This window comes from Salvia hispanica, chromosome 2 (genome assembly GCF_023119035.1).
Source record: "Salvia hispanica cultivar TCC Black 2014 chromosome 2, UniMelb_Shisp_WGS_1.0, whole genome shotgun sequence".
In the NCBI taxonomy this organism is placed as follows: domain Eukaryota; kingdom Viridiplantae; phylum Streptophyta; class Magnoliopsida; order Lamiales; family Lamiaceae; genus Salvia; species Salvia hispanica.
The window spans coordinates 27743991-27764036 of NC_062966.1; the positions used below are offsets into that span (position 1 = coordinate 27743991).

General features: G+C 33.5%; 1 protein-coding gene across 1 annotated transcript; it reads right to left on the reverse strand.

Annotated features, from left to right (window-relative positions):
- Window positions 1–1428: 1428 nt before the first annotated feature.
- Window positions 1429–2982, reverse strand: LOC125206662 (receptor-like protein 37). The gene has a single exon (XM_048105901.1). The coding sequence runs from the start codon at window positions 2980–2982 to the stop codon at window positions 1429–1431; it is 1554 nt and encodes a 517-aa protein (XP_047961858.1).
- Between the last annotated feature and the right edge of the window lie 17064 nt (window positions 2983–20046).

The following is a 20046-nucleotide window of genomic DNA, read 5'->3' on the forward strand; positions in this document are numbered from 1 at the left end:
GAATAATACTCCCTCCATTTCACCATAGTTGAGTCATTTTACCATTTCGATAAATTTCTTCATAGTTGAGTCATTTTCATATTTGATAATTTTTTTCTCTTTCTTACTTTACTCTCTCTTACTTTATTCTCTCTACTTTATTTACTTTATACTTTATTCTCTATACCTTTTTCTCTCTCTTATTTTTTTATCAATTTATTTAACATACCCAACATTCACTTCTAAAATTCCGTGCCAAAATGTTCCGCCTCAACTATAACGAAACAGAGAAAAGAAAGACTCGTTAATCGGGCGGCAGTGGAGAATTGTCCAATTTTGGGATGATAAAGTTATTGGAATACGAAAATAGTGGACTTATTATTTAAGAAATTGGGCAAATTTTAAGAAATTAGTGGACTTATTATTTATTAGGCTTATTTCTCCACTTCTCAGGAGAGTTATTTCTTAAAAATAATCACTAGACGTTTTATTATGGGAATATATTAAATAGTAATATTAGTTTGATTATAATTTTAAAGCATCAATAGACTTTATTTTATATGTCTTTAAATTATAAGCTATACTTTTGTATAATATTATAAAGTAGTTCCATCATCGAGTTGAGTTTTCAAAAGAAAATTTTAGCGACTATATAGTCCATAACTAATTTTTGAACGATCATAAATATTTGGAACAAAAGCTAAGACACTTAATGTGTATGACTAAAAGTTTTTTTGAGCAAAATTTATGGAACCAATTTAGGATTTTAGTGTATTGGATATATCAAATGTAGTAAGAAAATATGATGATTATTATGAGTGAAGTTGTCGTTTACGCGTACGAGAAGACGGCAAACGAAGTATAAGAGAACACAATTTCGCCCCCTCTGAAAAACATTTCTGGATCCGCCACTGCCACACATATACCCCCTCCGTCCCTGAAAATTTGTCACTTATTTTCTTTTTCATGCGTCCCTAAAAATTTGTCACCTTTCACTTTTACCATTTTTGGTAGTGGACCTACATTCCACTAACTCATTCTCACTCACATTTTATTTTAAAACTAATACTCCCTTTGTCCCATTAAAAATGAAACGTTTCCTAAAATGGAAACAACTCTATCTCTACTTTTTCATCTCTCTTACTTTACTCTCTTCTCATCAACTCACAAAACAACACTACATAAAATCTCGTGCCAATTCCCAAATGTTTCATTTTAAGTGGGACGGAGGGAGTATATAAAAGTAGGACTCACATGCCACTAACTTTTTCAACCCACTTTCTATTACATTTCTTAAAATTCGTGCCGGATCAAATGATGCCGAATTTTGAAGGATGGAGGGAGTAATATTTCATAGAATCTTCAATTTTCAACATAAATTAGAAACTTATGCAATTAAAACAACAATAGTCTTTATTCAACATCAAAGGCTCAACCTTATTATCATCTTCAGCTTCTTTGTGGTGCCACATCTCCTCTTCGGCTTCTCATATTTATCCTATAAAATCTATAGACCCATTCCACAAACCATTTAGGCCTTCCATACCCAAGAATCACACAACTGATTACGAATCCAAATCCATATCCGGAAACAACCGCCTGCCAACAGAATCCATCTAGAATACCATAATCATCATAACCATCTTCTTGCAGCATCACAGGAGGCGAAGGCTCTTCACATTTTCGTGTTAACGGAAATCCACAAAGTCCTGAATTTCCAACATATGATGTATTTTCAAATGTGGAAAACTGGCCATTGGATTGAGGTATCTTCCCTGAAAGATTATTCATGGAAAGGTTTATCATAGCAAGAAATGTAAGCTTTGTAAGCTCTGTTGGAATTTCCCCTTCCAATCGGTTTGCAGACAGGTCCAACGACTCGAGTTCTGTCACGTTTCCAAAAGACGCAGGTATATTTCCAGTGAGGCAATTGTGAGACAGATTCAAATACATCAATGAATTCAAATTTCCAATGGAGGTTGGGATACTGCCCGAAAATCTGTTGGATGACATGTCGATCGTTGAGAAGGTTGTCAGAATCGTACCATACGATAGATTCAATCCTTTCACCGTTAATATCAATGAATCTGTATAAAATGGAGACTGATCTTCCTCTCCTCGATGATTCACACTTGCATCTATCATCGCCTTGAAATCCCTCAAATATTCATTGGGCAGATTTCCAGTGAACTCATTATGTGATATATCAAAAACTTGCAGGTTAGGGAATGGAAGCGTAGCCTTGGAAGTGAGAGAAGAAATGGTACCGCTGAAGTTGTTGGATGCCAATATGAGGACACGAAGATAAGTGAGATTTCCGGTCCAAACTGGAAAGGTGTCTTGTATTCTGTTGTTTCCAAAATTTAGAAGCTGCAGACTTCGACAATTGGAGAGGGATCGCGGTAATGCTCCTTCCAACTTATTACGATTCAAGTTGAGTGACTGAAGACTACAACGCGCTCCAAATGTAGTTGGTATGATGCCCCATTCTAACCGGTTGTTATATAGATATAACCTCACAAGTCCTTCCAAGTTTCCAATCGTTGTCGGGATGAATCCTGTGAGTCGATTATTGGCTAATTCCAAAACCTGCAAATTAATTAAATTTCCAACTCCAGGAGGAATAATACCTCTGATGCTGCAGTTAGATGCTCTAAAGCTGATAACAGAAGTAGATAAGTTTCCAATGGAAGCCGGAAGGATACCATTCATCATCCCATTGTTGCCAATTTCCAATCGAAGCAAATATGGACAGTTTGTTAAAGAAGAGAGAAATTCTAGTTGTTGATTTGGCGATTCTGCTCCGGTCAGATTATTGTCGTTAAGACGAAGGACATGCAGCTGTTTTAGATTGCCAAAGTTGGGAATGGACCCAGTGAATGAGTTTCTGCTCAGTTCTATAGCCATAAGCTGAGAAGCATTGTTGATAGAGGTTGGAATATCGCCTGTGAGTCTGTTATAATTTAAATAAAGAACTTCGAGATTGACAAGTGAGAGCCCCATGTTTGAAGCGATACGACCATAGAACTGATTCTGCTGAAGAGAGAGCATCTTCAAATTTGATAGGTTGAATATGGAAGAGGGGATGGGTCCGGTTAAGAAACCGTTGAAGGATCCCTCTAAGAACTCGAGCTCTGCTAGATTACCAAGCTCTCTCGGCAATTTACCTGCCGAAAAGTAATTAAATAGAATTAAGTAAAAGAGAAAATAAAATAGCAGGGCGGATGTTTTTGGCAATGAGCCAATTAGAGGTCACCAAACCGAACCGGCCCGGAACCGCGGTGACGGTTCGGAACCGGGACAAGGTTCGGCGGTTCCAACAGGCCGGTTCACGTTGTCAAAAAATGAAGAACTGTAACCGACAACGATGGTAATAGTGGAACTGGAGGTGGAAGATATGAACAATATCCTCCGACGAGCGCCGGACTAGTTGGTGAAAATGATGAAGCGGTTCTTTCTCCTCAAACTCAAACCGGGCGGTAAGACTAAGAAGCGTTGAAATCGGATATTTTTGTTAAACATTATAAAAGTCCCGTAATAGATCCAAACACTCAACAGAGACCAATGAATTTGTCGCATATTGTAACTATTGATAAATTCTACCCTAGTCCCGGGGGCTATGGTACTCTCCATCGTCATTTGAAGGCAAAGCATCCGATCGATTATGGGACTGCCAAATCCAAACCCAACTAAACTTCCCTAACCGTGCATCCGAAACAACAGTACGCTCTTTTTAAATATGATCATAAAGTCGCTCAAGATGCTATGGTTAGATGGTTCCAATGAAGCATTTGCCTTTCAATTTTTTTGATGACAAACAATATGGAAGCCACTATGCAACCGCTTTTAATGTCGCTAAAAGAATACCCGCAACTTCACATCAAAGATCTAACAACAAACAATTTTTTGATAAACAAAGAGAAGTAACACGTTTTTTGTCCACCTTGGGTCACAAAGTAAACATTTGCTTTGATGTGTGGACTGATGCTTTTCAAAGAAATTCTTATATGAGCATTACATGTCATTTTTTGGCACAAGCGTTCGATTGGTTTTAGACAATTTCCTACACCACACACCGCACCCGCAATTGCTGCTTTAATTATTCAAGTTTTGAATGAATATAGATTGTGCAATAAGGTATTTTCTGTTGGTTTTGATAATGCAACCGCTAACACGCAAGTATTGCCGACTTAATTGCGGTTGTGCTCCGTTATAAATGGTAAGTATTTTCATCAAAGATGCATTTGTCATATTTTAAATTTATGTGTACAAGATGCTCTTTCTTCAGGCAAAAGCATGTTGATCCTATTAGAACTCGCGTAAATTTGATCCATTGGAAGCCCGATTGGTAAGGCTTGAAGAAATATTATCATCAAAAGAAAATAAGGTACACAAATTTTTCACTTGATGTGTCTACTAGATGGAACTCACATATGATTGTTTGAACTCTACTTTGGAGCATATAGATTATTTGATTGATTTTTTAGACTTATCTCGCTTGATTTATATCTATCGCATGCATGTTGGGAGCAAAGCTATGAGTTTGTTTAAATTGTTCAAAGGTTTCAAAAATGCACGTGAGTTATCGGGTGTTTATTATTGCACATCTCGTTCGTGTTTTAGATCATTGCATGTGATATCACTTGGTTTTAAGACGGCTATGAAAAATTCGTTACAAATTCGAGTTGATGTGTGTTTTATATTATATGATTGACAAATGACTAAGTATTTCTAAGGAGATTCCAACGGTGTTTTTGATTGCTAAGGTTTTGGATCCGAAATGGAAATTAGTCGCTACCTTGAAGATTTTATAATTTTATTACAACAATTTGAGTTCTATTGATCTTCAACCACTTCGGTCTTTGCACATCGGACCAATGACAATGAGGACAACAACACACGTTTGTCCGAAACATTCCAAATAAACCTCCCCACCTCCGTCATCAAACATGCATTTGAGTTTCGAGTTGCTAACTCTCTTTGCCAAATACGAAGCCAAGTCAAAAGCATCACCAAGTGAGACAACGACCCACCCTCGACAACCACAAAGTTTTGGGTTTTTTCAAGTTGATGACCCAACGCACAATCCCATTGGCCGACTCTATACGGTTACACCACCAGCGATGTCATCAAGGACGGTAAGTGAGTTAGATTTATATTTTGACTCACGCTTTCCTTTGAATGAAGACGAAGGTCCCGTCCCAACCAAATCGACGTCTCTGATTGGTGGGGAACACATGAAAAAGATTTTCCATACTTCATCAATGGCCAAGGAGATTTTTTCAATTCCGTTCGCCAAAATATATAAGTCACCATGTTACTTGACGATTGGTGTTCGCTGACATTAGAGACCAAGAGCTAGATTGAACACCTCAAGTACAAACCGACCAAGACTACTACCCGACGAAGCAATAAGAACAACAACAAGAATGAGGTGGAGTGAGAGGTCACCGTCAATTCCAATAGGTAAGTAAGGTAAGAGAACTATGGACTTTGATTCCATAATGTAATTGAGCATTAAGTATACGTAGCAACCCAACTTAAATTTTAAATTTAAGTAGGCTCAAGTCGTTTTTCTTTATTTCTTTTTTATTTTTCAATTGTTTCAACTTTAAAATATACAAATATGTTATATAATTGTATTTGTATATACTCTAATCGGTGAAGAAGACTTTCTATAAGACTAAACGAGACCTTGACAATTCTACCATGATTGTTGATGATTAAATTAAACTCAACAATTAAGGTCATCAACAATTAAGGTTGAATTGCTAAAGGAATCCTCAATTTAGTTTTCTAGAAACATCTCCTTCACCGACTAAGGTATATATATATACTATCTATTTACATTTATTGTTCTTTACTTCAAGTTTTTTATTTAAATTGTTATACAAGCTAACAAGCATGTATTATGTATATTTACATTCATCATTCATTTATTAATTATTATTGTTTAAGTCTTTGACTCTTTTGTAATTTCAATTTTCAACATTTGTATTTGTAATATCGACATATCGTTCAAATTTGTAATAATATTTTATTCAATAGTCATTCTGCTTTTTATTTTATTAAATAGTACAAGACTACAAGGGTGTAATTTGTAATTAGTACTATAAATGAATAAATTAAAAAAAAAAAAAATTGAACTCGGTCCAACCGAACCAGCCTCGAATCGCCAAACCGGCTGAAACCGCCGGGTCTGAACCGCTGTGAACCGTGTTTGTCCGGTTCAAGAACCGGAACCGTGAAATGGCGTGGTTCGGTTCCATTTTTTTGAACCGAACGCGGTTCGAACCGGGAACCGTGTTCTTGAACCGTGGTGACCTCTAGAGCCAATGACTAACTTATACTACCTCCGTCCCCAAAATTTGTCCCACTTTGATCCGGTACGGGTTTTAAGAAATGTAATGGAAAGTGAGTTGGAAAAGTTAGTGGATTGTGAGTTGAAAAAGTTATTGGATTGGGGTCTTACTTTTTAATATTAATTTTATAATAAAATGTGAGTAGGATTGAGTTAGTGAAATATGAGATCCACTACAAAAAATGGTAAAAGTGAAATGAGACAAATTTTGGGACGGACGAAAATAGAAAAATGAGACAAATTTTTAGGAACGGAGGTAGTGAGAGATATCTCAAAAAAAAAAAAATTAACTTGCTTATGATGTAACAGAGACAATATGAATTATTTAAAATACTAGTAGAAATTTAGTAATGATATGATCATGAATACCCGCCAACTTATTGGAAGCAATATTCAGCCCTAATAGTGAAGAGAGGTTCCGAATTGTCTTGGAATATGACCTGAATGATGCAATTGACAAATTTACTTGCAAAATTTATAAAAATATCGAAAATATATAAAACTAGTTAACATGCAATGAATGTTGAGAATCGAGATCAAGACGAGTCATAATACAAATTAAAGTTTTACGATTAATTCGACAAAATTATTTGGGGGAATTATTTTTTTCCCCCTTTTTGGAAAAAATGAAAATTTCTCAATCGATATGAGATTTTAAAGTTATTTTTAATATTTTTCGGGGAAAAAAGAGTGGATCTAAGTTTTATAAAAGAGAGGAAAATATTTAATTTGAGAACAAAAATGGGTTGGGAATTTTTTTTTGGATAGAAAATTATTAAAAATAAAAATGTATTTTATTCATTGGAAAACAAAAAATGAAAAGTGTGTTATTTTAAATTTAGACAAAGCGTACAACTTTAGTTACCCAAAAACCCAAATTGATAAAATCATCCCCCCCCTTCCTTTTAAAGATGCCATCTTTCCTTTTTGAAAGGATTACTTTTTTTTTTTTGAAAAAAATCTCCTACTAATTTTTTCCCATTAGAATTTAAACTTTTTCATTTCCAAAAAAATAACTATTCAACTTAAAATTTCAGTCACTCAAGAAAACCTTTTAAAGGGGGCGAAAAGTAATAACTGTCAAGTTATTATAATACAGATAAAGATATTTCAAAAATTTAAGATTTCCCAATCCCCTTTTGGTATCAACCTGTCAGTTTGTCATGGAATAGCAGTGGGGCAATTAATTAAAATAACTCCCAGGAAGTGCATTAAGTTAAATTTGCCCAAATAGTTTTCCCCTCAATTAATAAAGTTGATTTTTTTGCACGAAATTTTAAAAAAAAAAATTATTTTAAATGAGAATAAAATAGGAAAAAAAAAGGAGATAGAATAAAGTAAAGTAAGTAAAAAAAAAAAATAAATATCATTACTTTTTGCCATAAAAAAAATTATTTAAAAATGAGAAAAACCCAAAAAAGTAGTACAATTCAGCTAGATCGACAAAGAAAGTATTAAAATAAGACTTAGTCAGAAATAGATCACGAATTCCATGTTTTTGCTCACCCTGACAGAGTATTGCCACTGAGGTAGATGAATTCCAACCTGAAAGTTAAAACAAAGATGGAATATTTCCTATCAAAATATAGAAAAATGATGTTAAAAAAAATGGTTAACTAATGTGAAAGCAAATAATTGATTAATATAGTTCCCCTTGGAGATCATTATCATATAGGGATAAAACTGTAAGCATACTAAGATTTCCAACTTTTGGTAAGTTTCCACTTAACATATTCATGGACAACCCAACTTCTGCACCCACTACACTTATATATCCTTTGGGAATTTTTCCCATATAGATTCTCTCTGAGAACTAATATCTTCAGTTTCAGTATTGTTGCACATATCACTTGGCAGGGGCTGAAGGTTGTTCGACCCAGATCAATATATTCCAATACAGACATTTGTAGGGTGCTCCGGATTTCTCCACTGAAGTTGTTGATGATGCGCTTGATGTTTAGCGGTGTATTTAGACAGCTCAGTAGGTAAGATGCCGTAAGTTTTGGAGCTAACGTCGGACCGGAAAACGTTAGGGTTTTCCCGATGTGGGGAGAGGTTTTAGGGGGGTTTGGGGGTTGAGGGCAGGGCCCTGTGGGTTTTATGCCACAGGTGACACCGGCCCCCACAGATGGATTTTTGGTAAGCCAGCTGTTTCAACCGCCATCTTTTCGACAGTGATTTTTTTGAGCGAAAGAGCATCTGTAGTGGGAAATCGGTCAGTGGTCAGATGAGATGAGGGTAAAGAAATTTTTTAACTAAAATCATATGAAAAAAAACAAGAAAGAGGTCTCCATAAAAGGGGAGTAAATTGCAATTTGGTTATGTTAATGATGATGAGGGTTTTTTGAGAGTACCCCCCTTGTCCCCAAAAAGGAAGACTTGATGACACGGTTTTTAAAAAATTGGGAAAATTTAAAATTGATGTGGGGGGGTAGTGGTTTTGGGTGTTAATATTGAAAAGGAATGAAAGAGACCCTTTTGACTTTTGTATTTTTGTTTTTTTTTTTTTTATTTTTTTGAAATAATGCATTTGGTTAAAATCAAGAATAAACGTTAAATTTTTTCCCAAAAATGGGAGATTCTAAATATATTTTAAATGGAACTTAAATGACAAAAGTGACTTTAAAAAACGGAAGTACTATGTTAATTCCAAACTAAAAGTTAAGTATAAACAAGATTTTTATCAACTTTAAAGGGGTAGTGATAAATAATAGCATAAACTATTAAAAATCAATTGATAAATTAAAATTTTTCTGGTTTTTTGTAAATAAATAGTTTCTCTCTGTTTTGATTTCCTTCTTAATTTTTCATAGTTGAAATTTGAAAATTATAAAAGAAGGACCCCCCATCCCTTAGGGGTCTCATTTTTAGACGGTTTTAAAAATGCTAAGATATGTGAGTGGAAAAAGTTAGTGGAATATAGTCTCACTTTCATATTAATTTTAAATAAATGTGAGACCCTATTACTATTTATAGTAAAATTGGGGCTCTTTTGGGGCGAAAAATGAAAAACGGAAATCTAAAATATTATTTTCAAACTACCCTTTGAAGGCTACAAAAAAATTTTAGTTTGAAATGATATCTACGTTTGACAATATATTTTAATTTGGACGGTTAGTCGTTTTGTTTTACTCTTGCAAATTGTACCCCAAAATTTTTTTTAAGGCCCTTTACTTGAAGATGAATGAAAAAAAAAGTTATTTACTTAAATGGTAAAAAACAAAACTTGACTTTCATTTTTTATAATTGTATTTATCATTATACTGTGTTCTTTGTTTTTAAGTATATGGTTCTTTGAATCATTTGAAAATAATTGGGGAAAAGTTATTTCTTTCATTTAAATTTGGGAACTTTTATGTTCACTTTTAAATATTCCCAGAATATATGTTGTTGAGACATATTGTCGTCTTTAACCAGTACAAACTACGAAGTATGGAGTCGATAATAAGAATAAAAATTTTTTTTTTCATGTTTAGGCACATATAACAATCAAAATTTGAGGACGAAGACAATTTAAAAATCCCAAAATTTCTTTCAACAAAAAAAAATAAAAATAAGAAATTTTAAAAAGATTTTTTTGTTTTAAATGATTTTATGATCAAAAAGAACGCATTATATAAAGTCACACAATTAATCAACCCAATCCATCTTATTTTAAAATCCAAAAAACATATACTCCCTCTAAAAAAGAGATGCACACTTTGGGATAAAAAGATTTTTAAAATGTATTTTATGTGTTTGGAAGAGAAAATATACTTTTATAATTGATGTGGAAAGGAACTTTTTTTCCAAAAAAGGAAAAATGACACTTTGAGGGCAAACTAAAAAGGAAATTTGGCCCTCTATTTTGGGTGGGGAGAGGATCTTTTTTATTTGGGGTTGTGTATTATAGAAATCGGATGGACGATGATCAAAAAAAACGTGAACACGAAGAAAACAGACTCCAAGATATACGGGGTTTCCCGGCTTTAATGCCTACGTCCACGGAGAAGAGTCGACCACTTCATTCACTCAAGAAAGATAGAATTACACAGATACAAGATGATGAATCCTCAAGCTTTTCCTGATCTTAATCACAACAATTTAGCATCGAGCTCTCTCCGAAACCTCACACAGATAATGTTTTCATTCTCTCTTTTTTATTTCAGTTAACTACAAAAGTTTTATGTATGCAGGCTCGAAACGGATTGCATCCCTCCAACTTCACTGCCAGTTCACCCAACTTCCTTTACTAACTTGTGTTATATTTGCTGGAAAGTGCTTATTGATTCAGCATCCACATTCCCACAATTTTGTAATTTTCCCAGGAATGTTATTGACGGGGTTATTCATTATATTGTTGCTTGTAAAATACAAACTACAAATATAAAGTCCATAATAAAAAAAAAACAAATTGTAAAAGAAAAGCATCATTCATGAATATTCAACCAACATGCAAATAAATGTGAGAAAACAACAGCACCTATAATTATATATTGAAGCTCAACCTTCTTATCCTATACGGCTTCTCATCCTGTAAATCTGCCGATCCATTCCAACAACCATTTAATTACAATTTCTAGCACTTGTTTTATGGTTAGGGTGGGGATTCGGTCGGTTAAATTAGAACCGGACCAGAAACCAATCCATTTTTCCAAATTAGAACCGAACTGAACCTTAAGTCGGTTCGTTATTTGACGAACTTGGTCCCGACGACAGTTATTTTTCCCCCCAAGGAGAACCGAAGAACCAAATTCAGGACTGACAATAAAAAATTTGTTTGCATTTGATCCATAATGTTCCACCCTTTAAATTCAAGACTTCAAATTATTAAACATTAAATACAAAATTCATAAATCGGGGTAATGTATTCATATTGGTAGAATAATGATGGTTTAATAATAGTTAAACCATAATATCATCACAAACATACACTACAAAATTTAAATACTAAAATATTCATATTGGCAATATGCTAATTGCAAGGGCGCAACAACATTCTATTTCTTAGGTAGGGTTTTTACTTTTCTTTTTTACTTTTCAAAACGAAATAACAAAACTAAAGTCAATACATAAAAAATTAAATATTAAAAATATCGGTTATCGGTTCCAACCGAGAACCGAGATTAGCTTAAACCTACTAACTGATATTTTTTGTTTCAAAGTTAACCGAGAACCCAAAAAAAAAGGTTCATTATCGTTAAACCCGGAACTGCTTTGGCCTATTTATGGAACTAGTTTACTTATGCATTCAATGTAGAATTTTCTTATCGATAAACATTGAAGTGTTGGAATGAAAAAAATTAATTATGCGAAAATCAATAAAAGGCAAGAATCAATGGATGAATCAAAGGATATCATGCATAATTAGAGTTGAATTAAGAAAGAAAATATCAAGAGTTTATTGTGTTTGATTATATTCCATATCTATTCAGTTTTTAATCATTTGGGGTTTTAAATTTTTAAAGCCATGAGGATTTTTTAAAAGAAATGATGAATAAAATGGGGAAATTTCTTTTTTTAATAAGATCAAAGTCATGATTGTTAGTGGAGGCCCAAATCATTTTATTGAAATGCCCCAAAGACATATATTAACTTCTTTTCATGGCCAAATTCATTCATTTTAAACACACAATTCAAGGGTCACTTTAATTTTAAAATCAGGGAAAAGGAAACCCCAAAAAATAAAGAAAAAAATAACACGCTTGTGAAGAAAAAAATAGGGGAAACAAAACACCCCAAAATTTTTTTTAAACAAATTTTGAATATTTAACATAACTCAGAAATTTCCCAACATAACAGGCTAATAAATGTAAGTAAACAACACCAACAGTAAATAAACAATTTTAACTCAACCTTGTTATTTTATCTTCTTTGGGTGACATTTCTTCTACGCCTTCTCATCTTTATCCTGTAAAATTTGTAGATCCATTCCAACAACCTTTTAAAGGCCCTTTCCCATCCCCAAGAATCAGACAACCAATAATAACACCAATTACGAATCCACATCCATAACCAGAAACAACGGCCCCCAAACCAAAACCCCTTCAGAAAAACCAAAATCATCATCATCATCTTCCAAATCGCTGAAGGCAAAGGCTCTTCACATTTTCGGAAGGAACCCCAAATAGCCCAAATTTTAACATATGATGAATTGTCAAATGTGGAAAACTGGCCATTGGTTTTAAGGTTTTTTCCCTGAAAGATTATTCATGGAAAAGTTCCCCGTAGAAAGAAATGTGAGCTTTGTTAACTTTTGTTGGAATTTCCCCTTCCAAAAAGGTTTGAAAGACAAGTCCAAAAGACCCCACCGTAATGTTTTTCCCAAAAGATGCAGGTATACCTCCTGTGAGGCAATTGTGAGACAGATTCAAATTAATCAAGGAATTTAAATCTCCTATGGAATTTGGTATAATGCCTGAGAATCTGTTGGATGAAAATCAATTGTTGTCAAGGTTTTAACATTCTCTTTTATTCAGATCTGAACCTTTTTACTGTTAATGTAAACGAATATGAATAAACTGCAATTGGAATGGGAATGGGGGTGGGAATGGGAAACGGGGAAAGGAATCAGAGACCCCCAATTCTCTTCGATATTTTTTTTTTGTAAATCTATCATCCCTTTTTAAAAACTCAGATATCCTTGGGGAGATGAATGAATGCATTATGGGATACTCAAAAACCTGCAAGTTGGGGAAAGGAAGCCTAGTCTTGGGTGAGAGAAAGGGAAAGGTACCACTAAAATTGTTGGATTCCCAAAGGAACAAGATCAGAGATTTGGGCCCAAAATGGAAATGTGTCTTTTTATTTTTTTGGTTTTAAACGGGAAACCCGCAAAATTTGACAATTTGAAAGGGATTGGGGTAATTTCTCCTTCCAACTTTTTTACCATTCAAGTTTAGTGACTCAAACCCCAACCATTTGAAAATGTAGTCGGGATGAATCCCGTAAACCGGATAAATCCAAATTTTGTACACCCTCAAAAAGGGGAGCACCAGTTCTGCGAACTGGGGTGGCACTCTTACCAACGGAATCGTACAACCCACTTTAAAAAGTAGTTGGGATGAATCCTGTGAGTTGATTCTTGGACAAACCAAAACATCCAAATTCCTCAAATTTCCAATTTCATGAGGAATTATACCTCTGATGCTGCAGTTAGATGCTGCAAATCGGGAAAAGAGAAGTAGACAAGTTTCCAATGGAATCTGGAAGGATACCATTCATCACCGGATTGTTACTAATATCCAACTTCTTCAATTTTGGCAGTTTGTTAAACTGGAGAGAAATTCCAATTCTTGATTAGTGATTCAACTCCAGCCCAAATTATTTTCCCTCAGACCAAGGAATTGCGGATGTCTTAAGTTACAAGTCGGATGGGACCAGTGAATGAATTGCTGCTCAAGTCTAATCAGGCTGAGAAGCTTTGGGGATAGAGGTTGGAATTCACCCTGTGAGTGAGTGTGAATCATTTATAATGCAAATCAAGATAGAGCGTCTACTAATTTGATAGTTGAATATGGAAGTGTGAACAGTAATAATTCAAGTTTGATAATAAAAGTTTATATGCCAAAATTTATTCAAACCAAAGTCCAGCAATAGTAATGAAAGAGGTTCTAGATAACCTAAATTAAGTTTATTTATTAAATTTTGGGTTTTACAACTTTGATTAAATCAAAATTAAAATTGTTTCGACTATGGAAGTGATTATGCTAGCAGATCAATTTTATTAGGTATTCCAATTAAGTACTATTCTGCTCAACTAAGAAGACACACTCTCTTTTATTTTCCTAACCAAGATGACACATTTTATTTTGTAGCTTTGTCTTTCTAATTAATACACCCAACAACTTTTCTCTTTTTCTCCTCATTTAATACTTACACCCACTCTTTCTCTCTACAATTAACTATACTTTAAACCCAAAAACTCCTAAAATCTCCGGCAACTAGGATATGTCATCTAAACTGGACGGAGGAGTAGTAATTCATCATACCTGTGAATTTGTTATCCAAACATGTACAAATAATTCAAGCACGAGATAATATTGGGCGAATAAATTACAGTTTAAGACTCAAACTATTAATTGAATCATGTATAAACATACCTTTCAAGTTATTGGTTGCCAAATTCAGTCTTCTTAGCGAAGTGAGGTTACCAACTTGGTTGGGTATGGAACCTGAGTTCAACATGTATTTGATAGACTTAAATGACTTCTTGCAGGATTTATAAAACAGATAAATCAAATCTTGGATAAAGTAATTTTGCCTGAGTACGAGTCTGTTATAATATAAATCAAGCAATAGGAGATTGACTAACAGAACACTGGGTATGATTAAGATACAACGTCTTTAAATTTGATGAGTTGAATTTGGAAGAGCGGATGGGAAAAGATAGTAATAATTCAAGTTTGAAAACTAAAGCCCTGTTTTTGTATTTTGTCAACCATTTTGGAAGGAACAACGTACAAATTTATAAGCCAACTTATTCAAACCAAAATCCAGCAATAGTAATAAGTAGAGGTTCCAGATGATCCAAATAATGAAATTGACAAATTTACATGGCATATATATAGCAATTCTAAAATTATACTCCCTCCGTCCTCTATGGCGTGGCATTTCTTTTGGGTATGGATTTTAAAAAAATTTGTTAAGAAAATGTGGATTAAGGAAAGAGAAAATAAAGTAAGAAAAAGGTAAAGAAGAGAGAAGAAAAAATAAAGTAAAAAAAGAAAATGAATAAAGAAAAAGAGATATGTTAATTTTACCGAAAAAATTGACTCAGCCATCAATGGGGTAACCCAAAATGTATATTTAGCTACAGAGGGACTGAGGAGTATTAAAGAAGTCAATATACATTATTCAAGATTAAGTATGATAACATTGAAGTGATGTTCAAGCCAATGCAAAGTTATGTTTAAGATTTATTTGGAGTTTGGTTACAAATTAACTTAGGTTGTGTTTGGGAACATGGAATTAGAGCTATGGAATTGGAATTGGAGGCTTCAATTCCAATTCCACGTTTGGTATAATAATAGTTCATGGATTTGGAATTGAATTCCAATTTCATCCATTCCAATTCTACAATTTTAATTCCATACATTAACAAAAGAATTGTAATTCAATTCCATTAAAAACGGGTCAAAATTAAAAAAGCGCGGATCCACTTCCGGGTCAAATGTAATCGGGGCATATAAAATAGAAAAATATGCAGCGTGTTTCTCTCTCTCTCCCCCTCTCCTTCTCTCTTCGTGTTCTCTCCTTTCTCTCCTCTCTTCGCCAGCGCCAGCTGTGCCCTAGCTTCCTCTAAGATCGATTGAAGGATAATCATGAGTTTGGTAATAAAAGTACTCGATTGATGGATAGAATGAGTTTCGTGTTTGATCGATGGAAGTTTCTTGTGAACTGCTTCCAACTTATGATGTAGCTATCTTTTGTTTTCACATTAGAATCTTAACTACTCTTGCTTCCCTAATTTTTCAATTCAAAAATGATTTCTCCTTGTTGGATTACTACCAAAATTTGAAGGTGTGGATCAAATTAGGGTTAGGGTTTTATGGGAAAGTTTTGATTTTATTGAAGAATGATTATCCATTCATGACATTGTAACTATTATTTGTATGTAATCTTCATGGGGTTTGTTTTTGAACGGAGTAAATGGGGGTGCCTACTGGTATTCATGATGCTCTCTCTGATTCCATCTGATTCCATTGACTGTGTTTTTCTTCTCTGCTTCAATTTAATGTCTTTGAACTCTCTAATTGAACACAACTAGTATGCGTTCTCCTCTGCATTTATGGAGGTTTTGGTGCTTTAATTTTAGAGAGAATAGCTTTGGGAACAGTGTTACGGTGGTGTAGTTGGCATTCCGATACATGTTTTTGGCTTCGTGTGGTGTTTTGTTTCTCTTCTCTTCAATTCATGAGTCGAGTCAGAGAACTTGGTGAGATTTTTATACCTAATATGCTCAACCGTTTCTAATCGACTACTTTGACCGGGTGAGTTTGGTGTTCTAACTACTCTCATTTATCGAGTATTGCAACAATTTCTTGAAGCTCTTTTGTTAAATTTTGTGGAGAATTCTTGAATTTTGTTGATCATTAGGGTTGATAGTTCTAGCTATGGATGTTGTTGGTAAAGATGCTAGTGTCGAGCCTTCTAATGCAAATGATGATTCTTTATACAACAAGGTTCTGGTTTCATCGAGAGGGCAACAAGATTCTGGTGAGCTTTGTTGGAAATGATGCTAGTGTTGAGCCTTCTAATGCAAATGATAAACCCTTTTCTAATGCAAATGATGAACCTTCTAATTCTGGGTTTCATCGAGATGGTAGCAAGATTTCCGTGCTTCAGTGGGGCAATTCGGTGAAATGATGAACCTGTTTGCTGTTCCTAATCAGCAGAATCCGTTCTTGTGGGGCATGGGTGTGGTTCACTCGCAGAGACGAAATGAACATGGCCGAGTTGTCCAAAGAGGAAGGTCTCTTTCTGGAGAAAAAGGGGCTAAAGGGAGTCTTTTCAAGAATGAGAAGAGGAACGAGAGTTTACATGATGAGGCTAAACAGGTAGCGGGGGTGTCGGGTAATGACTCTGATGAGGCTGAGTGTAGTGGTCGTGAGTCCCTCAAGAGGAGGTGGCGGGGCTGAGGGAGTCTCGGTGAAGGGCTTGAATCTAAGAAGAGGAAGACAAAAGGGGTAGGTTTTGATATTGTATGTTGTTTGAAATTTGGTTCAGTTGTGTTTGCATCGACTTATTCAAATAGTGATTCAAAAATAATCTTTTTGTTATGTTCTTTAGATGCAAATTTATTTTTGATATTTGTCTTATTAGTAAAAATATATACTAAATATAATTGACATGATCGAAGTTTGTATGTAACTATATTCATGTATAATGCTCTTGTTTTGATAATAACTTAATTATTTTAATTATGATATATATTGTTTAGTTTTTTATTATTTTAATAAAAAATATGAATTTGAATATATATAGCAAGAGAAAAAATTATTAAAATTTTGAATAACTCAACTAAGTTAATAAAAAATTTGAAGTTTAGAGCAAGAGAAAAAAAAGAACTGTTATAATTAATAAAAAAAATTAGTTACTTTAAAAATTTGAATTAAAATTCAATTCCAAATCATTTGTTTTTAGTTACCAAACAAAGGATTTGGAATTATAAAACAATCCCATATCAACTCTTTAACTATACCAAACATAGGATTTGGAATTGAATTAGAATTCAATTCCTACAAATTAAATTTCCACAATTCCAATTCCAATTCAATTCCAATTCCGGTTCCAAACGACTTAGAGAAATTCAAATTCGAATTTGAGTATGGAAAGTGAATATGGCAGCGTATTAAGTTCAGTAGTTATTTTGAAATAGAAGTAGTATTGAAATTGAAATAGTAACTGAATTATATTTGATGGGGTGCAAACCGCATTGCATATCATAAAATGAATAAAGCTGCAAGTAATATATAGTGTCCCAAACCATGGGGTATGATTCAACACATACCTGTCAATTTGTCTACTAACACATACAAATAATTCAAGTATGTAAGATAATAATGTACTCAAACTATATGTTGAATCATATGGAAACATACCTGTAAACTTATTGCCACCCAAATATAGAATCATTAGCGAAGTGAGGTTGCCAACTTGCTTCGGTATGGAACCTAAGTTGAACATCGATTAAATAGACTTGAGTGACTTCTTGCAGGTTTATAATAACATCAGGAACATGCCAAGTAGTTGTTGGAGAGTTTTAGATACATAAACTGTTGGAATATTAGAATTAGATTGGGTGAATTGTAGAAAACTGGATACTTCAAGTGATTGGGGACCGAAGGAGTAATAGATATATAAGTCCAAGTTGTAGTAACTTTATTATTAATATATAGTGATAATAACAATTTACAAATTCAGCTAGACAGGCCTAATAGTGAAAACAGGTCAAATTTACTTGCAAAACATTATTTAAGTGCTGAAATTGTATGAAAGAAGCCAAAGTTAAGATTCAAAATTAACTACGAAAGTATTGAAGAGATATAAATTCCGAATATAAATTTATGTCTAAGATTGATTGAAAGTTTATGGGAATTAGATTAATTGTGACTAACATTTTATGATTAAATAAGACAAATTTGAAATGGACTGGGAAAGTGATTAATACAGTATGATGAGTAGGGAACAGTTATTATATATATATGGGGTTAGTATTACACAAAAAAAACCGCAGAACACTTCATTATAAGACAAAAAGGGGGTTCATTGTAAAGAATTCAGATTGACAGATGCCTTTTGGGGCGAATTTAAAAATTTTAATTTTTTAACAATGACCTAAGAAGAAACTTATAATGAGCTCCAGGTTATCTTATAATGCCCCATTGATTTTTAAAGTGCGAAGAGTATTATATTGATCTCATTCCTTAATAGATATCATCTCTGTACTTAATATGATATCTTGGCAATAAATTAGGAATGTTTAACATCTTTTTATCACAAAAATTTAACAAGACAATCCCCTTTGAAATAATGTTAAATTAAAATTAGAGAATTTTTTCCCGGGGTCCAAAAGAGTACACTAGATATGTTGCTAGTCATACCTGTTAAACTGTTGCCGTTTAATACACAACGCTCGGAGGTTGAGTAAATTCCCCAAAATTTTGGGGGGGTATGCTACCTATAGTTCATTACCAAAAGGTGTATAAATTTCCCAAAACAGAAACGGAGGAGAAAGATGGAATTTTTCCCATATCAAAATATGACTTCGAAGCACTAATAAAATAGAGAACACTGAATCATGAAAGTTAGTACATTTCATTACAAGTGTTAAAAAAACCAACCGGGCAAATGCCAAGTAGTGGTTGGGGGGTTTTAGACCCCTTAACTTTTGAAAAAGTAGAATTAGATTTGGTGAATTGTAGAAAACTAAATACTTCAAGTGTTTGGGACCAAAGGAGTAATAGATATCTAAATCCAAGTTGTAGTAATGGAATTGTGAACATTTTATACCCCCTCTGTCCCAAGGAATACCCCTTTAAAAGGGGTTTTTAAAGATTTACAATTTTTTTTTTTGGTTTAAGAAAAGAAAAAAAGTGGGATAAAAAAAATGTTTTTTTTGGGGTCATTTTGGGTTTGGGACATAAACCAAAAAGGAAAGTGGTTAATTTTCTTTGGGGGGGAGTACAATATAAACAATGAAAGGATTTTAAAAAAATAAAATTAAAAAACTTTTTGAAAAGCAAGATCCAATCCTAAAAGTGTTAAAATTAATTAAAAATTTTTTATTAAAATACGGGAAACCAAAGGGGAAAAAAAAAATCAATTTGAGACCCAAATTTTCTTAATAGTACAGACACAAACAAGATTTCATTATAATGCTAAAAAAGGAAAAAAAAAATTCAATTTTTGAATACACTTTTAGGTTTAAGATTGATTTAAATTATAAGGGATTCAGTTGTGATATAACGTTTTTGAAATTTTAAATTTTGACGATTTTTTTAAATTTTGGGGAAATTTAAATAACGTAATTTACTTTAGTTATTTTGAAAAATAAGTAAAGGGTGGACATGAAGTTCATCCTGTCAATCTATTAAACTCTAGGGACAGCTGAAAAAACGATGTAAGATGCCCGATCTTTCCCTTTGGTATGGCCAACCATCAATTTTCCATATGATATCATAGCAGCATGTGCAATTAATAGTAATATTAATAATGATGAAGGA